The 19,714-nt window shown below is 31.9% G+C and overlaps 3 protein-coding genes and 1 pseudogene across 5 annotated transcripts; 3 read left to right on the top strand and 1 right to left on the bottom strand.

The window, feature by feature from the left end:
- Positions 1-40: 40 nt before the first annotated feature.
- On the top strand, positions 41-4,616 carry LOC108463027 (uncharacterized). The gene is made up of 13 exons (XM_017762962.2): positions 41-606; positions 899-1,051; positions 1,136-1,348; positions 1,437-1,526; positions 1,622-1,732; positions 1,809-2,078; positions 2,199-2,355; positions 2,507-2,584; positions 2,759-2,859; positions 3,075-3,245; positions 3,482-3,556; positions 3,888-3,995; positions 4,151-4,616. Exons 1-13 carry the CDS (start codon positions 214-216, stop codon positions 4,490-4,492), a joined length of 2,262 nt encoding a protein of 753 aa, XP_017618451.1. The 5' UTR covers positions 41-213; the 3' UTR covers positions 4,493-4,616.
- A 533-nt stretch (positions 4,617-5,149) lies between these two features.
- On the top strand, positions 5,150-8,987 carry LOC108462469 (beta-galactosidase 15-like; annotated as a pseudogene).
- A 340-nt stretch (positions 8,988-9,327) lies between these two features.
- Positions 9,328-11,451, top strand: LOC108463633 (uncharacterized). 3 transcript variants are annotated; one of them, XR_008277448.1, is made up of 5 exons: positions 9,328-9,688; positions 9,838-9,938; positions 10,096-10,234; positions 10,595-10,986; positions 11,123-11,451. XR_008277448.1 is itself a non-coding variant. In XM_017763544.2 (5 exons), exons 1-5 carry the CDS (start codon positions 9,640-9,642, stop codon positions 11,155-11,157), a joined length of 318 nt encoding a protein of 105 aa, XP_017619033.1. In that variant the 5' UTR covers positions 9,339-9,639; the 3' UTR covers positions 11,158-11,451. The 3 variants fall into 3 exon arrangements, 1 of the variants encoding a protein (XP_017619033.1); XR_008277449.1 differs by lacking the exon at positions 10,096-10,234 and having other exon boundaries at positions 9,329-9,688; positions 10,595-10,841; positions 10,920-10,986; XM_017763544.2 differs by lacking the exon at positions 10,096-10,234 and having other exon boundaries at positions 9,339-9,688; positions 10,595-10,660; positions 10,920-10,986.
- Positions 11,452-14,220: 2,769 nt separating this feature from the next.
- LOC108462470 (ethylene-responsive transcription factor ERF017-like) lies at positions 14,221-15,131 on the bottom strand. The gene has a single exon (XM_017762413.2). It carries the CDS (start codon positions 15,010-15,012, stop codon positions 14,368-14,370), a length of 645 nt encoding a protein of 214 aa, XP_017617902.1. The 5' UTR covers positions 15,013-15,131; the 3' UTR covers positions 14,221-14,367.
- Between the last annotated feature and the right edge of the window lie 4,583 nt (positions 15,132-19,714).

The raw sequence follows: 19,714 nt of genomic DNA, 5'->3' as shown, positions 1-19,714 counted from the left end.
GGGTCTCTTTCGCCAAAAAAAAAAAAAACTAATTAATTAACTAACTATAAAAATGAACTCGAAAATAGTAAACCGAAAAAAGAAAAAAAAATTCGGTACTGCTCACGCCACTGCAAGAGTCCATTTATCGAAGTAATCCCAGCTTTTGCATAAAGAAGAGAAATAAAAAAAGAAAGAAAGAAAGGGTTTTTCGTTTTCGTTGTGTTTTCTTTAATGGCGGAGGATTTTGCAAAGGCGGTGGAGGACGGTCTGAAGTTAGCGAAACGGGTATACTTAGGAAAAGACAGTAGAACGGTGGCGCGTCGTATGGCACCACCGTTAATGGAGAGGTCAACGAATTGGTACTTACCTTCAGCTCCGATGGTTTACGCTGTTATATCCGACCCGAGAATGGTTGACAACCCGGATATGCCGAGTTACCAGCCTTACGTGCATGGAATGTATGACCCACCGGCTTTGATTCCCCTTCAGATGATGGGTGTCAATTTAAACGTGGATTGTTATGTGGATACCGCTATTATTGGAGTTTCAGGTACGTGGAGGATTCATTGCGTTATGGGTAGCCGTTCTTGTGATTGTCTTATTGCTGTCCCTATGGGTAACCAGGTTAGTTCCCTCCACTTATTAGTGGAAAATGGACAAATTTTGATCTCTTTTTTGTGTTTTTCTTAGCTTAAAGTACTTCTCTCTTTCTTTTTTTTTACAGCTCATGAAGCTCTATTTGCTGTTTGATTATGAAAATTTTGTTCATTTCATTTTGTTGACTTAAAAATGGAATCCTTATCCTACAAGAGAGAAATATTAATGAATTCACTGTTTGGGTTAACTTGATTTTAGTGTTTGGAATTGTGTTTATTTAATGTTATCAAGTAAATAATATATTATATTTGGCTAACAGGGTTCAATTCTAGGTGTTGAAGTTGATCTTCCTACAAAATCTTATGTTACTCAACTGATTGGAGAACAAGAAAGTAAGGGTATTGGAAAGATAGCAAGACCAGAAGATGGAGGATTTTTGAAGCCTCATATATTTACTTTAACGATACCGCAGGTGATACCAGATGCTTCGAAGTTGTAATGAATTAACTCCCTGTTGTTTTGTTTCTGATGATTTTTTTTTTTTTTTAATTCTCAGATCGATGGTGGTACTAATATTTCAATTAAGCTTCGTTGGTCTCAGAAGTTGTCATATAATGCGGGCCGGTTTTCGTTGACTGTACCGTTTTGTTTTCCAGAGTATGTTACCCCTGCTATAAAGAAAATTTCGAAGAAGGAAAAGATAGAATTGAATGTGAACTCTAGTGTAGCAAATGGAATCTTGTGCAAGGCAGCTAGTCATCCTTTGAAGGTTTCATATTTTGATTTTGAATCATTGTGCTCCTTTTTTTTCATTTTTGGCTTATGATGCAATATATGATTTGTTTCTTATTTCGCAGGAAATAAGACGCCATGAAGGGAAGTTCAGTTTCTTATATGAAGCTGAAATTTTCAAATGGTCGAATACTGACTTCCGCTTCTCATATAGTGTAAGAATCAGTAGCTATGATATTTTCATGAGGAATATCTCAACTTGTTATCATCGAGATATTGATAATCATATCTTGTCTACTTCTTTTAATAGGTTTCTTCCGGTAACATATTTGGAGGCATACTTTTGCAGTCTTTATATGATTACGACCAAAGGGATATGTTCTGTATTTATCTTTTCCCTGGAAGTGAGAAGAATAGGAAGGTGGGTGTAGCATGTGTTTGACCTGCTCGGTTATTCTTTTCGGTATATAATCCTTATCCTTTTTCAAATTTGATAGGTGTTCAAAAAGGAAGTCGTATTTGTTGTTGATATAAGTGAAAGCATGCAAGGGAGACCACTCGAGAGTACCAAGAGTGCAATATCTGCAGCCCTTTCTAAGGTCAGTCCAGAAGATTCGTTTAACATTATAGCTTTTAGTAATGAGGCTTTTCAATTTTCAACATCCATGGAGTTGGCTTCAAAGGATGCGATTGAAAGGGCCAGTGCTTGGATTAGTACGAAATATACCGTGGGGGGCAGTACAAATTTGTTTATTCCACTAGAAAAGGTTAGTAACCTCCTTTGTTTTTTCGTTTAACTTCTCGTGTTTTCTGAAATGGTTCGAGAAATTAGAATCTGGTTAGCATTCCTTTCTCACGATCAATAGCGTGTTATTTATTTCTGTCAGGCGGCTGATATGCTATCAAACACTTGTGATTCAATTCCTATGATTTTTCTTGTTACCGATGGGTCTGTCAAAGATGAGAGAAACATTTGTCACTGGATGCAAAAGCGTTTGACAAATCAAGGAGTTTTATCTCCATCCATCCATACTTTTGGCATAGGTAATTTTCACGTGTTAGGGTCTCCTTTCGATTTCCTTTAAGTTCACTGAATTTAGTGCTCTTTGTTGTTGACCGATGCAAGCTTGTTCGGTTAGTTCTTTGCACCGTAATTGTTAGTTAACTTGTTGCGTGGGAAATGGGAATGTTTCAGGTTCATTCTGTAATCATTATTTCCTGCGCATGCTTGCCATGATTGGCCGGGGGGAATACGATGCTGCTTTCGATTTAGGTTGTATGCACTTTGACATTTTACATTTGAACCTCCAGCCAAATAAATATTTGGAATTCCCAAATTCTACGAGCATAAGTCTGAACCATAGGCTAAATCCTTAAATTGTAAGGATATACAAAAGTTCTCGTCATATTTCATTAATCTTACTAATTATTTTTTCTGTTCTTTCAGATTCTATTGAGGTTCAGATGAATAAATTATTTAGCAAAGGTTTATCTACTGTTCTCACAAACATCACCATTGATGCATTTGATGATCGTGAAGAAATAGAGGTACGTTCGTCCCCCCCCTGTATCAGTTTCATTCATATACGGCATCCTATTTACCTCATATCTGCCTTTCTATGTTTTATTTACCTGAATATCACTGATATACATCATGATGGTTATTATGTATGCCTAATTGCTCCGATTAGTTACTTTTTTGCAATGGCCATTCCAATTTAGGTTTTCTTCTGATTTGGGTTTCTTTACAATGTCCTCGGCAGGTGTACTCTTCACGGATTCCTGACCTTTCACTTGAAAGTCCATTGACCATATACGGGAGGTACCAAGGCAGTTTTCCCGACAACCTTAAAGTTACAGGTATATTAGGTGATTTGAGTAGCTTTACAATGGACTTGAAGATACAGAGGGCTAAGGATATACCTCTTGACAGCGTAAGACACATACTAGTCAGCTGGTTTTATCGATATAGCTTCCTTTGTGGGCGCGTCATGCGTTAAAGACCCTTTAATGTTTATTATCTTCCACCGGGTTGTTCGTAGTTTGACATCATCATTGCTCATTGCAATACTAACTGCCGCTTTTCATCAATAGTTTATATATGTTTTACCTGTATACGTGAATGATTTGCGCATGGAAGTACTTCATAATTTCCTGTTTTATCTAACAGGTGTTAGCAAGACGACAGATTGATCTACTAACAGCTCAGGCTTGGTTTTCAGAAAATAAACGGTTCGAGGAGGAGGTTCGTTTCTAAATATTCTAGCATTTTTTTTCATCCAAAATCTGTGGGAGAATGCTTTTGGATCGCAACTACTATGACTTGAGTACTACCAATGCGAAAAGTTATTATGGATAATATTATAGCCTGGGGTTAGCTGAATCGCGACTGTCCCGTATCATTTACCAGCGATGTGAAAAGTTATCATGGAGATACCCTTTACTAATTGCTCAGTGGCCACTTAAACGAGACTGCGTGATTGGGAATGTGTTCGATTTGTTTCACTAGTTTGGATCTCCGCATTTCTTAGTAGTAAAAAAACTGTTGCTAATGCTAATGATTTTGTTGTTTGCAGGTTGCAAAGTTGAGCATACAGACTTGCAACATCTCCGAGTATACCCGAATGACCCTTCTCGAGAAAAATAAAATGCTCAAAACCCTGAAACATTTTGGAGCTTGGAAGGTATGCTTTTGCCTCGTATAATACGACACCCTGGTATATATCACTATATTTTCTAAACAGAGTATGCCGGGGTTTCTTCGTTTATTTTCATATTTTCTCTACAAACATTGCTAAGGCTGCTTTCTCATTCCCTGTTAATGTTTTTGGCATACCAGAAGAAAGGTGATCCACACATAGTCGTGGAATCCGAACTGCCCGAAATGATACTGCTTCAAAGACTTTCAGTTGGCTTTGGTGACCTGATTGCAACTGCCGAAAACATTCGTCCTGGATCTCAAGAACCAGAATTGCCCGAAGTTGCCAAGATATTTATTAAGACAACCTCGAATTACTTCGGTGGGATATGTAATCGATGCTGTTGCATGGGATGCATTCGGTGTTGTTCGAAGATGAATAATCAATGTGCCACCACGTTAACACAGCTATGCACCGCCCTGGCATGCATCGGCTGCCTTCATTGTTGCTCACAATCATGTTGTCCTAACCAAGACGATTGATAAACACATTACGAGAGTTTTGAGTTGTAGTATATTGTCTGAATTAGTTGGGAGTTTTTGTTTGAATCTGGTTGCTCGATTTTATAGTTCATACAACATCGTCCACAATTTTGTATATACAAAATTTGATTTAAAACGAATTACTAATTTATAAGGAATTTGTCAAAAAAAAAAACGTTTATACTACTTCACACAAAATATAATGATGACATGAAATAGACACTTAAAAAAATTTTATTTAAATTTTAAACTGAATTATCATGACAAATCTAAAACTCTAAAAGAAACCTTAATTTAATATATAGATACAAAAATCTCAATTAATTATAATTAAAAAAATATTTAATTAATGTTGTTACATAGAATTAAAACTCAAGTTTCAACACTCATATTATTAAATCCAAAATCTATTTAATGATAACCTATTGATTTCACTAATTATATAAATCTAATTAAAATAGCAAATAAATCAAAGTAAATATCTTTTGAAAATCTAGTCTTTGATATGAATTCAATTACTGCCCTTATAAATACATTATCATACTCGTCTCTTTTTTCACTCAAAACACTTTTTCTTTTGCTCTACTGGATAAGAAAATGAATATATTTAATATTTTATTTACTGCTTTTATTTTTCTTTTCATCTTATTTCATTCGAATGCGCTTAATGTAACTCATGATTCAAGATCTATTATCATTGATGGAAATCATAGAATTATCCTTTCGGGTTCGATTCATTATCCGAGAAGTACTGCTCAGGTAATAATTTACATTTGAATTATTCGGGATTTTTTTTTATAATTTGATTTTGAATGATTGATTGGTTGATTTTTTTTTTATTAGATGTGGCCGGATCTTATAAGAAAAGCCAAAGAAGGTGGATTGGATGCGGTTGAAACATATGTGTTTTGGAATGCACATGAGCCAACTCGTCGTCAGTATGATTTTAGTGGAAGTCTTGATCTTATTCGATTTCTTAAAACGATTCAAGACCAAGGTTTATATGCAATTCTTCGAATTGGACCTTATACCTGTGCTGAGTGGAATTATGGGTAAATTAATTTATTTTTAAATTTTAACTAATTATGTTATTTAATAAATTATCTAACTAGGTTTTCAGTACTAATAGTTTTGTTATTATTTTTTATTAGAGGCTTTCCTGTATGGTTACATAGTATGCCTAGAATTTCTCTCCGTACTAAAAATGATGTCTTTATGGTAATTCTTTTAATTTTCAATAATTTTTTTAAAAATAAAAATTCTTTTTTATTTTTGTTTATTTTATATATAAATAATGTGTTTAATATTTCTTATTTTTAGAATGAAATGAAAAACTTTACAACATTAATAGTTGATATGGTGAAAAAGAGAAACTATTTGCATCCCAAGGAGGAAATATCATTCTAGCTCAGGTATATATGATAAAACTTTATGTTTAATTATTTTTATTTTTATTATTTATTTAAATAATATCAAAATAAAATGTACATATAGGTTGAGAATGAATATGGGAATGTTATGGAACCATACGGAGATGATGGGAAATCATATATTAATTGGTGTGCCCAAATGGCTGATTCTCTTGATATTGGTGTCCCGTGGATCATGTGTCAACAAGCTGCTCCACCAAAGCCTATGGTACTATATTTAATTTATTTTTACTATATTATTTTATTTAGAGATACATTTTTTTGTGACAATAATTGAATTTTGATTTTGTTTTGTTTAATTATAATTGTAGTTGGAGACATGCAATGGTTGGTATTGTGATGAATACAAACCAAAAGACTCTAATACCCCTAAAATGTGGACTGAAAATTGGACTGGATGGTGAATTTTTTTTTCTTCTTAAAATTGTTCCCAATTTAATTTAAATTATAAAATTTAAATTAAATTTTATTTTAATTGATTTTAGGTTTAAGAGTTGGGGTGGTCCAGACCCTTTTAGAACAGCAGAAGATCTTGCTTACTCTGTTGCTCGATTTTTCCAAAAGGGTGGTACACTACAAAATTATTACATGGCAAGTGATTTTTTTGAAATTAAATTCTTAAAATTAATAATTAAATTTTACTAATTAACCCTTTTGTTTTCCACTTTTTTTTAGTATCATGGTGGTACCAATTTTGGTAGAACTTCTGGTGGCCCATATATTACCACTACATATGATTATAATGCACCTCTTGATGAATATGGTAATTTCATGCCTTTGAATGTATATATATATATATATTTATAAATTATAATTATTTTAATTAATTATTAATTTTTATTAGGAAATTTGAACCAACCAAAATGGGGACATTTGAAGCGGCTTCATGATGTTTTACATTCCATTGAGTATACTCTTACAAATGGGGAAGTTAAAAATGAAAAACTCAACAATTTAGTCATGGTAATAAATTTAATTTACTTGAAAAAATAATAAATATTTATCATTTTATTCTAATTATTGTTCTTAATTATATATGTGATTTAGGCTACTATTTATCAAACAAAGGAGAAATCAAGTTGCTTTTTGAGCAATACAAATACCAAAACAGATGCAAATGTCAACTTCGGAGGCATTAATTACTTTGTTCCAGCATGGTCTATTAGTATCCTTCCAGATTGTAGGGAGGAAGCATATAATACCGCTAAGGTAAATCCTATTTTCGTGTTTTGGGTTATTATAATTATGATAAATATGTTATGATTATTAATGGGTTTATATTTTTTTTTTTAAAATTAGGTTTCTGCTCAAACTTCATTGATGGTTAAGAAATTGAACAAAGCTGAAGATGAACCAAGTTCTTTGAAATGGACATGGCGACCTGAGTTGATCGAATCGACTTCTGTTCAAGGAAGGGGAGATATTTCCGTTAACAAGATTGTTGATCAAAAGGATATGGCAAATGATGCTAGTGATTATTTGTGGTATATGACAAGGTGAATTATTTAAATCACATTATATTCAATTCATTTAATATAAATTATATATGTTTTGATTAATTAATTAATTAATTTTTTGGACAGTGTTGATGTTGCAAAAGATGATCCCATGTTGAATGGAATAGTGACACTTCGTGTCAATGATACTGGTCATGTTCTTCATGCTTTTTTCAATGGAGAATATATCGGTAATATGAACTATATTTTATATATATTATATTGAATTCAAAATATATTTATTTGAATATATATGTATTTATTTTCGTAGGTTCTCAATGGTCAAAATACAGTAACAACAATGTGACATATGTTTTCGAGAGAAACATTAAACTATCCCTCGGAAAAAATTTGATATCATTACTTAGTGTCACTGTTGGATTCAAGGTATATACATATATATATATATATATATATATATATGGCAAATAAAAAAAAAACCATAGAATTTTAATATATAATTTGAATGAAAATAATGCAGAACTATGGTCCAATGTTTGATATGGTTGGAGCTGGAATTACATCACCAATTGAGCTGGTTTTGAACAAAAATGTCTTCAAGGATTTGTCTTCAAATAAATGGACATGTAAAGTTGGTTTGAATGGGATTTCGAACAAGTTTTTTAACACAGATTGTGCTTCAAAATCATCATCAAGATGGATTTCTGACCCTATTCCGATTTACAGGAACTTCACTTGGTACAAGGTAATTAAAACCAATACATTTACTTACATATAAATGTTACATATAATGTTTGATTTATTAATATTTTTTTTTGGTTTTTTTGAAATTGCAGACAACATTCAAAGCTCCATTGGGGAATAAACCAGTTGTTGTGGATTTACTAGGTTTAGGAAAGGGCATGGCTTGGGTGAATGGTCATAGCCTTGGTAGATATTGGCCATCTTATATAGCTGATAAGCAGCTTTGTAAGACAGAGACTTGTGATTATCGTGGTAGATACAGTGATAGTAAATGTGTGTCTAAATGTGGTGAACCTACCCAAAGATGGTAACCCTAAGTTTTTTACATATGTTAAATATATTTTTATATTATTAGTATTTTTCGTCATTATTCTAATTTTGTTGTTTTATAGGTATCATGTTCCTCGATCATTTCTTAAAGACGGTCAGAACACTTTGGTATTGTTTGAGGAATTTGGTGGTAATCCTTCCAATGTACAATTCCAAACCGTTGAAATCGGATCAGTTTGCATAAATACTCACGAAGGAAAAGAAGTGGAATTATCATGCCAAGATCGACCAATTTCGAAGATTAAGTTTGCTAGTTTTGGTAGTCCACAAGGTGTGTGCGGATCATTTGACAAAAGTGAATCTGACTCTAAAGTGGATGCTTTATCAATTCTTGAAAAGGTAAGTTATTTTCATTTTATTTTTTTAATATCTTCAAATATTTTTTTCCAATGATATATATTTTTAAAAATTTAACAGGAATGTGTGGGTAAAGAATCGTGCTCCTTCAAAATTATCGAAGACAAATTCGGAAGACCTTCTTCTGAAGTTAAAAAATTAGCCGTAGAAGCCGTTTGTGATGATTTTACTCTTTAAAAAGTCTTTTTTTTAGATTTTTCAATAATTTTAGGTCTTTTAGTTTTATTTTTAATTATTTAGTTAAGTTTTTGTATTATTTTAGGAAATCATCTTAGGTTTTGTAATTATATTAATATAATAAAAGCATAAGTTTGTTTTTATTTATTATTTATTCTTTGCTTTGATGATAAATATTCTCTTATAGATATAATATACAAACTAAACCTAAAAACTCTAAAAAAGCCAAATGAAGTTAATATTGTCTAAATTATAAGCCAAACTTTTGGTGGTTGTAGATTTTAAAACATGACAAAGACATTTATTTGCTTTTAGGTTGCACAAGTTGTCAATTGTCATTAATAGGCGGCTTCAATTTTTATGATTTTTCTTGTTACTGATGGGCCTCTTGAAGACGAGAGAAACATTTGTCACTGTGTGCAAAAGCATTGGACAAATCAAGGAGTGTTATGTCTATCCATCCATACTTTCGGCATAGATAATTTTTACGTGTTAGGGTCTCCTTTCGATTTCGTTCACTGAATTTAGTTCTCGTTGTTGTTGACCGACGCCAGCTTGTTCGGTTAGTTCTTTGCACCGTAATTGTTAGTTAACTTGTTGCGTGGGAAATGGGAATGTTTCAGGTTCATTCTGTAATCATTATTTCCTGCGCATGCTTGCCATGATTGGCTGGGGAGAATACGGTGCTGCTATTGATTTAGGTTTGTATGCACTTTCACATTTTACAGTTGAACTTCAAGCCAAATAAGCATAAGTCTGAACAATAGGCTAAATCCTTAAATTGCAAGGATATACAAAAGTTAACGTCATATTTCATTAATCTTACAAATTATTTGTTCTGTTCTTTCAGATTCTATTGAGGTTCAGATGAATAAATTATTTAGCAAAGGTGTATCTACTGTTCACGCAAACATCACCATTGATGCATTTGATGATCGTGAAGAAATAGATGTACGTTCGTCCCCCCGTATCAGTTTCATTCATATATGACATCCTATTTACCTCATATCTGCCTTTCTATGTTCTATTTACCTGAATATCACTGATATATATCATGATGGTTATTATGTATGCCTAATTGCTCCGACTCGTTACTTTCTTGCAACAGCCATTCCAATTTAGGTTCTCTTCTGATTTGGGTTTCTTTACAATGTCCTTGACTCTTCCTGACCTTTCACTTGAAAGTCCATTGACCATATACGGGAGGTACCAAGGAAGTTTTCCCGACAACCTTAGAGTACTTAAAGGTATATTAGGTGATTTGAGTAGCTTTACAATGGACTTTAAGATACAGAGGGCTAAGGATATAACTCTTGACAGCGAAAGACACATACTAGTCAGCTGGTTTTATCGATATAGCTTCCTTTGTGGGCGTGTCATGCGTTAAATGTTTATTACCTTCCACCGGGTTGTTTATATTGCTAGGGTTTGACATCATCATTGCTCATTGCAATCCTAACTGCCGCTTTTCATCTATAGTGTATATATTTTTTACCTTTATACGTGAATGATTTGCCCATGGAAATTCTTCATAATTTCCTGTTTTCTCTAACAGGTGTTAGCAAAACGACAGCTTGATCTACTAACAGCTTAGTCTTGGTTTTCAGGACATAAACGGCTGGAGGAGAAGGCTCGTTTCTATATATTCTAGCATTTTTTTTCATCCAAAACCGGTGGGACAATGCTTTTGGATCGCAACTACTACTTTGATTCGAGTACTAGCAATGTGAATAGTTATTAGGGATAATATTACAGCCCGGGTATAGCTGAATCGTGGCTGCGGAACGATGTGAAAAGTTATTACGGATATAACTTTTATTAATTGCTCAGTGACCAGACTGCGTCATTGGGAATGTGTGTCACTCGTTTTGATCTGTGCATTTCTTAGTAGTAAACAACTGATGCTAATGCTATTGATTTTGTTGTTGGCAGGTTGCAAAGTTGAGCATACTAACTTGCAACATCTCCCGAAATAAAATGCTCTTCTGGAGCTTGGAAGGTATGCTTTTGCCTCGTATATATCACTATATTTTCTAAACAGAGTATGCCAGGATTTCTTCCTTTATTTCCATATGTTCGCTACAAACATTGCTAAGGCTGCCTTCTCATTCCCTGTTAATGTTTTGGCATAACAGAAGAAAGGCGATCCACACAAAATCCTGGATTCTGAGCCACCCGAAATGATACTGCTTCAAAGACTTTCAGTTGGCTTCATCGACCTGATTGCAACTGCCGAAAACATCCCTCCTGGATCTCAAGAACCAGAATTGCCCCAAAACTCTATTTTTACAGAAAATGGCTAAAATTAGTCTTAGAACATCCCTACTTATCCAAAGAAACCTTAATTTAATATAACTAAAACTCCAAAAGTTTCAATAATACGAGAATTTTGTAGAATGAAATGAAAAATTTTACAACATTGATAATTGGTATGGTGAAAAAAGAGACACTATTTGCATCCCAAGGAGGAAATATCGATGGAGAGGAAATATCATTTTTGCTCAGGTATACAAATGATGCTAGTGATTATTCGTGGTATATGAAAAGCTAAATTATTTAATTCAATTATATTTAATTCATTTAATATAAATTATATATGTTTTGATTAATTAATTAATTAATTAATTTTTGGACAGTATTGATGTTACAAAAGATGATCTCATGTTGAATGGAATAGTGACATTTCATGTTAATTATACTGATCATGTTCTTCATGCTTTTTCAATGGAGAATATATTGATAATTATGAACTATATTTTATATATATTATATTGACTCAAAATATATTTATTTAATTTTATATGTATTTTTTTCGTATGTTCTCAATAGTCAAAATATGGTAACAACATTGTGACATGTTTTAGAGGAATATCAAGTTATCCCGGAAAAACTTGATATCATTACTTAGTGTTAGTGTTGGATTCAAGGTATATATATATATATATATATATATATATATATACAACAAATAAAAAAACCCTTGAATTTTAATATATAATTTGAATCAAAATAATTATGTTCCAATGTTTGATCTGGTTGGAGCTAGAATTACATCACCAATTGAGTTAGTTTTGAACAAAAATTTTATCAAAGATTTGTCTTCAAATAAATGGACATATAAAGTTGGTTTGAAAGGGATTTCGAACAAGTTTTTCAACACAAATTCTGCTTCAAAATCATCATCCAAATGGATTTCCGACCCTATTCCGTTTGACAGGAACTTCACGTGGTACAAGATAATTAAAACCAATACATTTACTTACATATAAATGTTACATATAATGTTTGATTTTATTAATATTGATGTTTGATTTTTTTTTAAATTGCAGACAACATTCAAAGCTCTATTGGGGAATAAACCAGTTGTTATGGATTTACTAGGTTTAGGAAAGGGCATGGCTTGGATGAATGGTCATAGCCTTGTTAGATATTGGCCATCTTATATAGTTGATAAGTAGCTTAGTAAGATAGAGACTTTTGATTATCGTGGTAGATACAGTGATAGTAAATGTGTCTCTAAGTGTGGTGAACCTACCCAAAGATGGTAACCCTAAGTTTTTTTACATATGTAAATATATATTTTAATATTATTAGTATTTTTTGTCATTATTCTAATTTTGTTGTTTTATAGGTATCATGTTCCTCGATCATTTCTTAAAGACGGTAAGAACACTTTGGTATTGTTTGAGGAATTTGGTGGTAATCCTTCGAGTGTACAATTCCAAACCATTGAAATCGGATCGGTTTGCATAAATACTCACGAAGAAAAATAAGTGGAATTATCATACCAAGATCGACCAATTTCAAGGATTAAGTTTGCTAGTTTTGGTAGTCCACAAGGCGTGTGCGGATCATTTGACAAAAAATGATACATTTTTTTTCAATAATATATATTTTGAAACAGGAATGTGTGGATAAAGAACGGTGCTCCTTCTAAATTATAGAAGACAAATTCGAAAGTCGTTATCATGAAATCAAAAAATTAGCCGTCGAAATCATTTGTGAAAACTTCACTTCTTTTTATCTTTTTATCTTTTTAATTTTAATTTTTAATTATTTTAGGAAATCATTTGTAATTACATAAATATAATAAAAGCATATGTTGTTTGTCTTCTTGATATACAAACTAAACCTAAAAAAGTTTAAAAAGGTCAAATGAAATTGATTTTGTTACCCCACAATTGTCTATATTTTAAGCCAAACTTTTGGTCCTAAGTGTGGAAGCATTGGAGCAGCTTTAGAAACAGTAAACAACAAAGGCATTTTTTTGCTTTTAGGTTACAAATGTTGTCATTTAGTATGCTATAATCCAAACTTGTCTTTTATAATGCAACACATTTTCCAAAGATTTATGCACCGGATTTTGTTTTACAACCATAAGATATAACAGCGCCGGATTTTTATTTTACTTGATTTCCTTTTTCCTATTTTTCTTTTTTGAAATTTGTTTCATTATTTTTAATGATTTTTTTGATAGTAATTGAAAATGAGTGATCGTGAAAGGTGAAGATGGAAATGTGTAATGAATTTTTCTTTGACCGTATCAAATACGATTTCCATTTTCAACCAAATCTTTAGTTTATTTGATTTTTTCTATTTTTTTTTTTAAATATTTGATTGAGTCATCAAAGAAATTTTCTTGTCAAACTTGTCAAGCCGAGTGCGATGGGTTTTTAGAGATGAATTGGGAAAGACCTCTTGGTTAATACGATATTAATTCTCATAATTCAATTGTTGAGTTTGATTTCAATATTATCGTTTCATGATGTTCTAAATCACGTCATCTACTTTAGAAATATGCTAAAACTTTTTATCATTATATTACATTTAATTTCTGATTTTAAAATTACTCGTCTCTTGTGAGAAGCTAGGGATTGGATAGATTCTTTGGCTAAGGCAAATATAAATAAAGTATTATGTTCATGATCTAGGATTGAATGTTATCATAGTATATTGTTGCATCCACAAATACTATTTCGTCTAAGATTATAAAGATAAGTATGTTATATATATCAATATGAACCGTCTTCTAAATATATATGGTATAATTCGATTGTGATAATATTGATAGTTACATATTGATATAAATTAATACTCATTCCTTGAATAAAATTAATAAATAATTAATTATTTCTTATGATAATATAATTTATTTTTAAAAATAATTTTTAATAATTTTCTAAGAAGGAACAATAATACAAATTCAATTAAAATAATAAGAGAATAAAACAAAAAAGTTATATTATAATATCAGTGGGTATTTTGGTTTGGTCGGAGATTGAGCAAAAAGGATTAGCCATACAAAAAGGAACCCCCTCCTACGGATCCAGACAAATTAGCTGACGTATGTTCTTATTAGGATATTCAGTTCACATATGTTTTAGAAATCCCAGAGAAATGATTCCGAAACTAAAATGCCATCAACATTATCCTCTTCTTCTTCACCGGCGATATTGCCCACCGATGATCCAATAACAACATCACTTGAAAAATCATCAAATCCAGGGAATATTCCGTAATCCAACCCGTAATTCCCCGAATCCATTGTCAAACCATCCGTAAACGACCCCACCACAGGCGTTTCCCACTCCAACCGTACCGAAGGCGATGGTGACTCCGTTCCACAACTTGACATCGACTGCTCCGAATGGATAGTAGTCGGAGGCTCCGATTTGGCAAACCGGGCGGCGAATGTTTGGATTTCAGATGGGGTTAAAGACTTACCGAAGGCGATATCGGGTGGGTTATGGGGGAAGTTGAACTTAGCAGAAGGTCCACGTAAGCAAAAAACAGCAGCGTCGAAAGCACGCGCCGCTTTGTCGGCGGTGTCGTAAGATCCCAACCAAATCCTTTCACGACTGTTGGGTAGTCTGATTTCGGACACCCATTTCCCCCATTTCCGTTTTCGAACACCCTTGAACTGTGAGTCGTTTCTCTCACCTCTGGGTTTCTCATTGCTGAGTTTCACCATTGTTTTGCTGTGGAGGAAGTTGTAGTAATGGTGGTGAGGAGTATGAAGGGACATTGCGGCTCTGTTATTTATAGTTGCAGTTGTGTTGAGAGGTAGAGACTGTGTCGGAGTGAGAGTGACAGTCAACGAAAGCACCACGTTTATTTTTGGAGGAGAAGCCGCAAAGGTCAAACAACTAAACGGCCAACCCGTCTTGGGTTTTTTGACGAGCTTGTCATGTCGAAGGGTTTCTCCACGTGGCCTTTTCTAGTTCTTGTGACGGTCACTGATTTCCCAATTACCATAAATAATACGTGAATTATACAAAATAGAGTGAATATATAGATATTAAAATTTTATAAAAATGTATTAAAATTTATATAAACTTATAAAAATTATACAAACTTGAATTAGACTGGGTTAGTAAGTTAGATCGATTAGACTGAAATAGGTAAGAATATAGATCCGAAAAAGTCATTAGACCAACTGCTTTAGGAATTGAACAGTTGACCCGATTTTTTAAAATATTTTTATCTTTTAATTTTTTTAATATTTTATTTAATTGAATTGGATAGATCGATCGAACTAGTAAACCGGTAGCTTGATCGGTTCAACCATAGATCCAGTTCTGAAAACATTGATTAGAATATTTCATTCTGGCATATACTAATAGTTGGATAATGAAAATTTAGTTTAATAAAAATAATTAAATTAAAATAATCAGTTCAATTGTTCAGTTATCAAATCAACTGATTTAATAATTTCTAGATAACCGATTCGAGTTTAATGATTTTTTTATTTTTATAAGTTTATATCAATTTTAATGTTTTTAATATTATTTTATAATTTTAAATTTATTAAGAATTTAATTCATTTTTAATTTTAAATGTTTTGAATAAGTTTTATTAATTTTATAATTTTTTATATTTTGTAATGTTTATAAATGTTTATAATTTTAGTAAGTTTACATTAATTTTAATATTTTTATTTTTATAATTTTTGTTATTTTAGGAGAAAATATTAAATTAAATTAAAATTTACCACTTGTCACTATTTGATTGGTCCATAAATTTATTTTAATGTCAACATGGTTAAAAATAAAATCATTAATGAAAGGATTTAATTGATTATTTTAATTAATGATAATAACTTAATTGAGTGCTAATTTAATATAAGAATTATTAGAACAAATAAGAAATCCGTCTAGAAAATAAGTACGATTTTATTTGGCAAATAAAAAATAAAAAAAGTTTATTTTATTAAAATTAAATATTAATTTAAAAAAATTAAGAATCCAACCGAATCACTTAAAAAGCATTCACCGAAACCAAAGGCAGATCCTAGGCCCAACTCCCCCCTCCTAAAAATTTGGGATATTTTTATTTTTCCCTTTAAACTTTTAGCAAATTTTAATTAAGTTCTCCAAAATTTTTGGAAATTTTCATTTCTCCTTGAATTTTTAGAAAATTTTTATTAGGCCCCTTATATTTTTGAAATTCTCATTATAACTTTTAATTTTTTAAAAAAATTTAATTAAACTATTAAAATTTTTGAAAATTTTCATTAGTCTCACAAAAATTCTAAATCCACCCCATTTTAAAAAAAAATTCTCATTTAACTCTTAAAATTTTAAAAATTTTACTAGGCTCCCCCAAAGTAATCCTCTAAGTATATCATTTTATTCACTTTGGTCCTTAAAGGTTAAGGATCTAACTTTATCGTTGTTCCCAATTCAACCCTAAAAGAAACAGTTGAGGCAAATCGTTTCTGGGATTTTTACTTCTGGGTTTTGATCATAAGCTAATTTTACTTCCTGGGATTTTTATTTTTAAGATGGGAAGTACTGGGAATGAAGTAGTGGAAATCGATAGCTTAGAGAGAATCTTGTAGGGGCGTAGTTAGGAGGTTAGCAAGGCCCAACCTCTTAAAATAAAAAAATTTTCACTTAAGTTCTTAAAGTTTTTTTAAAATTTTAAATTAATAAAAGTAAAATTACACTTTAGCCCTCCTAAAAATAATAAAAATTTGATTTAATCTTGTAAAATGATAAAGATATAAGATATAAAACACTAAAATTATATTTTTACTATCATAAAAATTATAATTTAATTTTGGCCCCCTAAAAAATTTTTCTAGCTTCACCCCTACTTATATTGGGACAGGATTTTTGTCAAACGCCAAACCGCTCAATAGGTTTTACATTCATTGGTTTTAATATTAGCTCGGGGTATTGGAATTGTTCATGCTCTTATACATTCCCCTTCTAAGATACATTCTTTGTAAAGATTTTCGATCCCGAAAGCTCTATATTCTATCGTTTTAGACCAATAAATATCGGATGCAGTGATAGGCATATTAAAAGAACTCAAGTTTAAATTTTAAAAAAAAAATATTATTGAAAGGAGCAACTATAAACTTTGAAAGAATTAGTTTGTGTTATTTATAGGCTTGTTCATTGGTTAAGTTACCCACCCAAAATTTGTAAAAATTTGAACAAAAATATTAGACCTGAAAAACGGACTTGGATAAAAAATTAGACATGTTTGAAATATGAGCCAAACTCGAGCTAAAATATTCAAGGCCCGAGCCCGATTTGATTAATCTTGTTATGTTATGTATATCTATTATATAATTTATAATTTACACAATGCAAGAACTAAAGCAAGAACTAAAATAGTTTCACACATTTCTGTAACTATTTATATGATTCATATTTTAATGATTCAACCGTTATATTTCACAGTCTATTCATGTAAATCATGCAAATCTTGAATATATATTAATATATAGAGTATATTAGATTGATATGATTATATATTGGATCGATTCGAAAATTTGCATGACAAGTACAATTATATTGATAAATTCAACGGTTGAATCATTAGTATAAATAATTACGGAAGTGTGTAGAACTAATTTAACTTTTACATTGTGTAAGTGGATCCCTCCCCGTTAAAACAGACAAAAACTAAATCTATAATAATATATAATACAATAATGTAAATATTAAAAAATATTAAGATGATTATCTATAAATTTTAATAAGTAAAAATATATAAAATTATTAAATATTAAAATAAAATAATATAAAATTTTTCAAAACATTCAAAAATATATATATACGGACTTAAAGAAAATTTTAAGCCCATATGTCAGGACGGGTCAGATTTAAACAAACATATTTCAAGTCGGGTCAAATTTAAACAAATATAAAATATATTAATATCATGGTTACGCCTAGCACAAATATGATTCGACCATAAACACCTCTAATTATTCAACCACTTCGATCGAGCAACAACATGGTTAAAAAACCATCAGAAAACTGCTGATTGAGGTCAGTATGTCAAAATGCAGAACAAAACGCTAACTTCTCGGGTTCAATGTTCACTTTATCGTATACATTGTGGCAAAATTAGCGTATTTCTTCTTGTAGTAGTAGGCATTTGCCTTGGTTGCAACTGGCAAACTACTAAAACTTAGATCCCTTACCTCCATTCCTTTTCGGTTCGGGTTCCGGCATCAGACCCGTCACCTGTATTGAAGCTCCACAAGTTACTTTTACCGGTGACCCGGATGCAATCACTGCTACCACCCCAAAGTTTTGGTGTTTGCAAACTCACATAGAAGCATAACATATATAACTTCAAGGAAACGATACTTGATTAAAGCATGTATCACAGTGGAACAATCGAGTTCCACTCGAGCCTCATCGACACTCGAATATCGGAAAACTTTAGCATAAGTACAACATGGAGATTGCATTCATTATGTATCAGATCTGTTCTGCTTCACACAATGTGTCCTGAATTCGATACGAATTGGTATCTCAATGCAGGGTACATAGCAATCAAAGCAGCTTGCTGTAGTACTCAGTAGCCAAGAACACATTTATATCTATGTTCCAAGAGAGGCCATTTCAGAGCATTGGATACATCCCTGCAAATATTTCTGAATCAAGTTTCAAATTTTATGCATTTTTATTATCGGTGCCGAGTGAAACGGTTGCTATATATGGTTGCCAATCGTTCAATTCGTATTTCATCATTGACAATTAGAATTATGAAAACACCTGTTATGATATTTCCTGTTACCGGCTCGAAACCCGGATTATCAACCCGTGATGCGTACATCAGGGGCTCGTAAGCCTAGTTTACATATCTCTAAGTGTTCGCAAGTAGAGGTTGCGAAGTCAAACGAGTGGACCAATGGACACGTATTAAGTCTAGGACAGCAGACGTGTTGGCATACATGGAGCCTACCTAGGACATCACTTCAGTGAACAATAACCACATCTTATAAATACCCAATTCTCTTCACCTTAGAAACACACAATAAAAGCACTCCACAAGAACCAATAAATGTTCTTCTTCTTGTATGTGCCTCATTTGACTCTCTTGTGCTTCAAACTCTTTACTTCATTTCACTGTGACTTCATTTGTCATAATTCTAATTGGTGAAGCTTGCAATGATGTTTTTCTTTTAATAATTTTCTGAAGAATTATTGGGTGAACCCAATCAGTTTGGGGCTTGACTCGAAATTTGAATCTAAAAGCTTGGTTTGAGTAGTTGAATGTAATTAGTGGTATAATTGAACTAAGTTGAGCTTGAATAGTGGAAAGTTTGAGCTCAACTCAAAATTTAGAACTTGATAGTCGGCTCGAGCTATATTAAACATTTGTTTTTAAAGTTTGAGTTCAAATCAAGATATAATCGAGGCACTCAAACTTGAGCTCAATTAAACTCATTTATCAATTTTTGCACTTAAGTTAAACTC

This window comes from Gossypium arboreum, chromosome 13, assembly GCF_025698485.1.
Source record: "Gossypium arboreum isolate Shixiya-1 chromosome 13, ASM2569848v2, whole genome shotgun sequence".
Lineage (NCBI taxonomy): Eukaryota > Viridiplantae > Streptophyta > Magnoliopsida > Malvales > Malvaceae > Gossypium > Gossypium arboreum.
This window is presented reverse-complemented; position numbering and strand designations above follow the sequence as displayed.

What these genes read in the sequence shown, in the direction of transcription:
- LOC108463027 (XM_017762962.2), top strand. Translation starts at nt 214, where the DNA reads ATGGCGGAGGATTTTGCAAAGGCGGTGGAGGACGGTCTGAAGTTAGCG. An exon ending in CTGTCCCTATGGGTAACCAG is followed by an intron (nt 607 to 898) that starts GTTAGTTCCCTC and finishes TTTGGCTAACAG; the next exon opens with GGTTCAATTCTAGGTGTTGA. An exon ending in TTACTTTAACGATACCGCAG is followed by an intron (nt 1,052 to 1,135) that starts GTGATACCAGAT and finishes TTTAATTCTCAG; the next exon opens with ATCGATGGTGGTACTAATAT.
- LOC108463633 (XM_017763544.2), top strand. Translation starts at nt 9,640, where the DNA reads ATGCTTGCCATGATTGGCTGGGGAGAATACGGTGCTGCTATTGATTTA. An exon ending in CGGTGCTGCTATTGATTTAG is followed by an intron (nt 9,689 to 9,837) that starts GTTTGTATGCAC and finishes CTGTTCTTTCAG; the next exon opens with ATTCTATTGAGGTTCAGATG. An exon ending in GCTCTTCTGGAGCTTGGAAG is followed by an intron (nt 10,987 to 11,122) that starts GTATGCTTTTGC and finishes TTGGCATAACAG; the next exon opens with AAGAAAGGCGATCCACACAA.
- LOC108462470 (XM_017762413.2), bottom strand. Translation starts at nt 15,012, where the DNA reads ATGTCCCTTCATACTCCTCACCACCATTACTACAACTTCCTCCACAGC.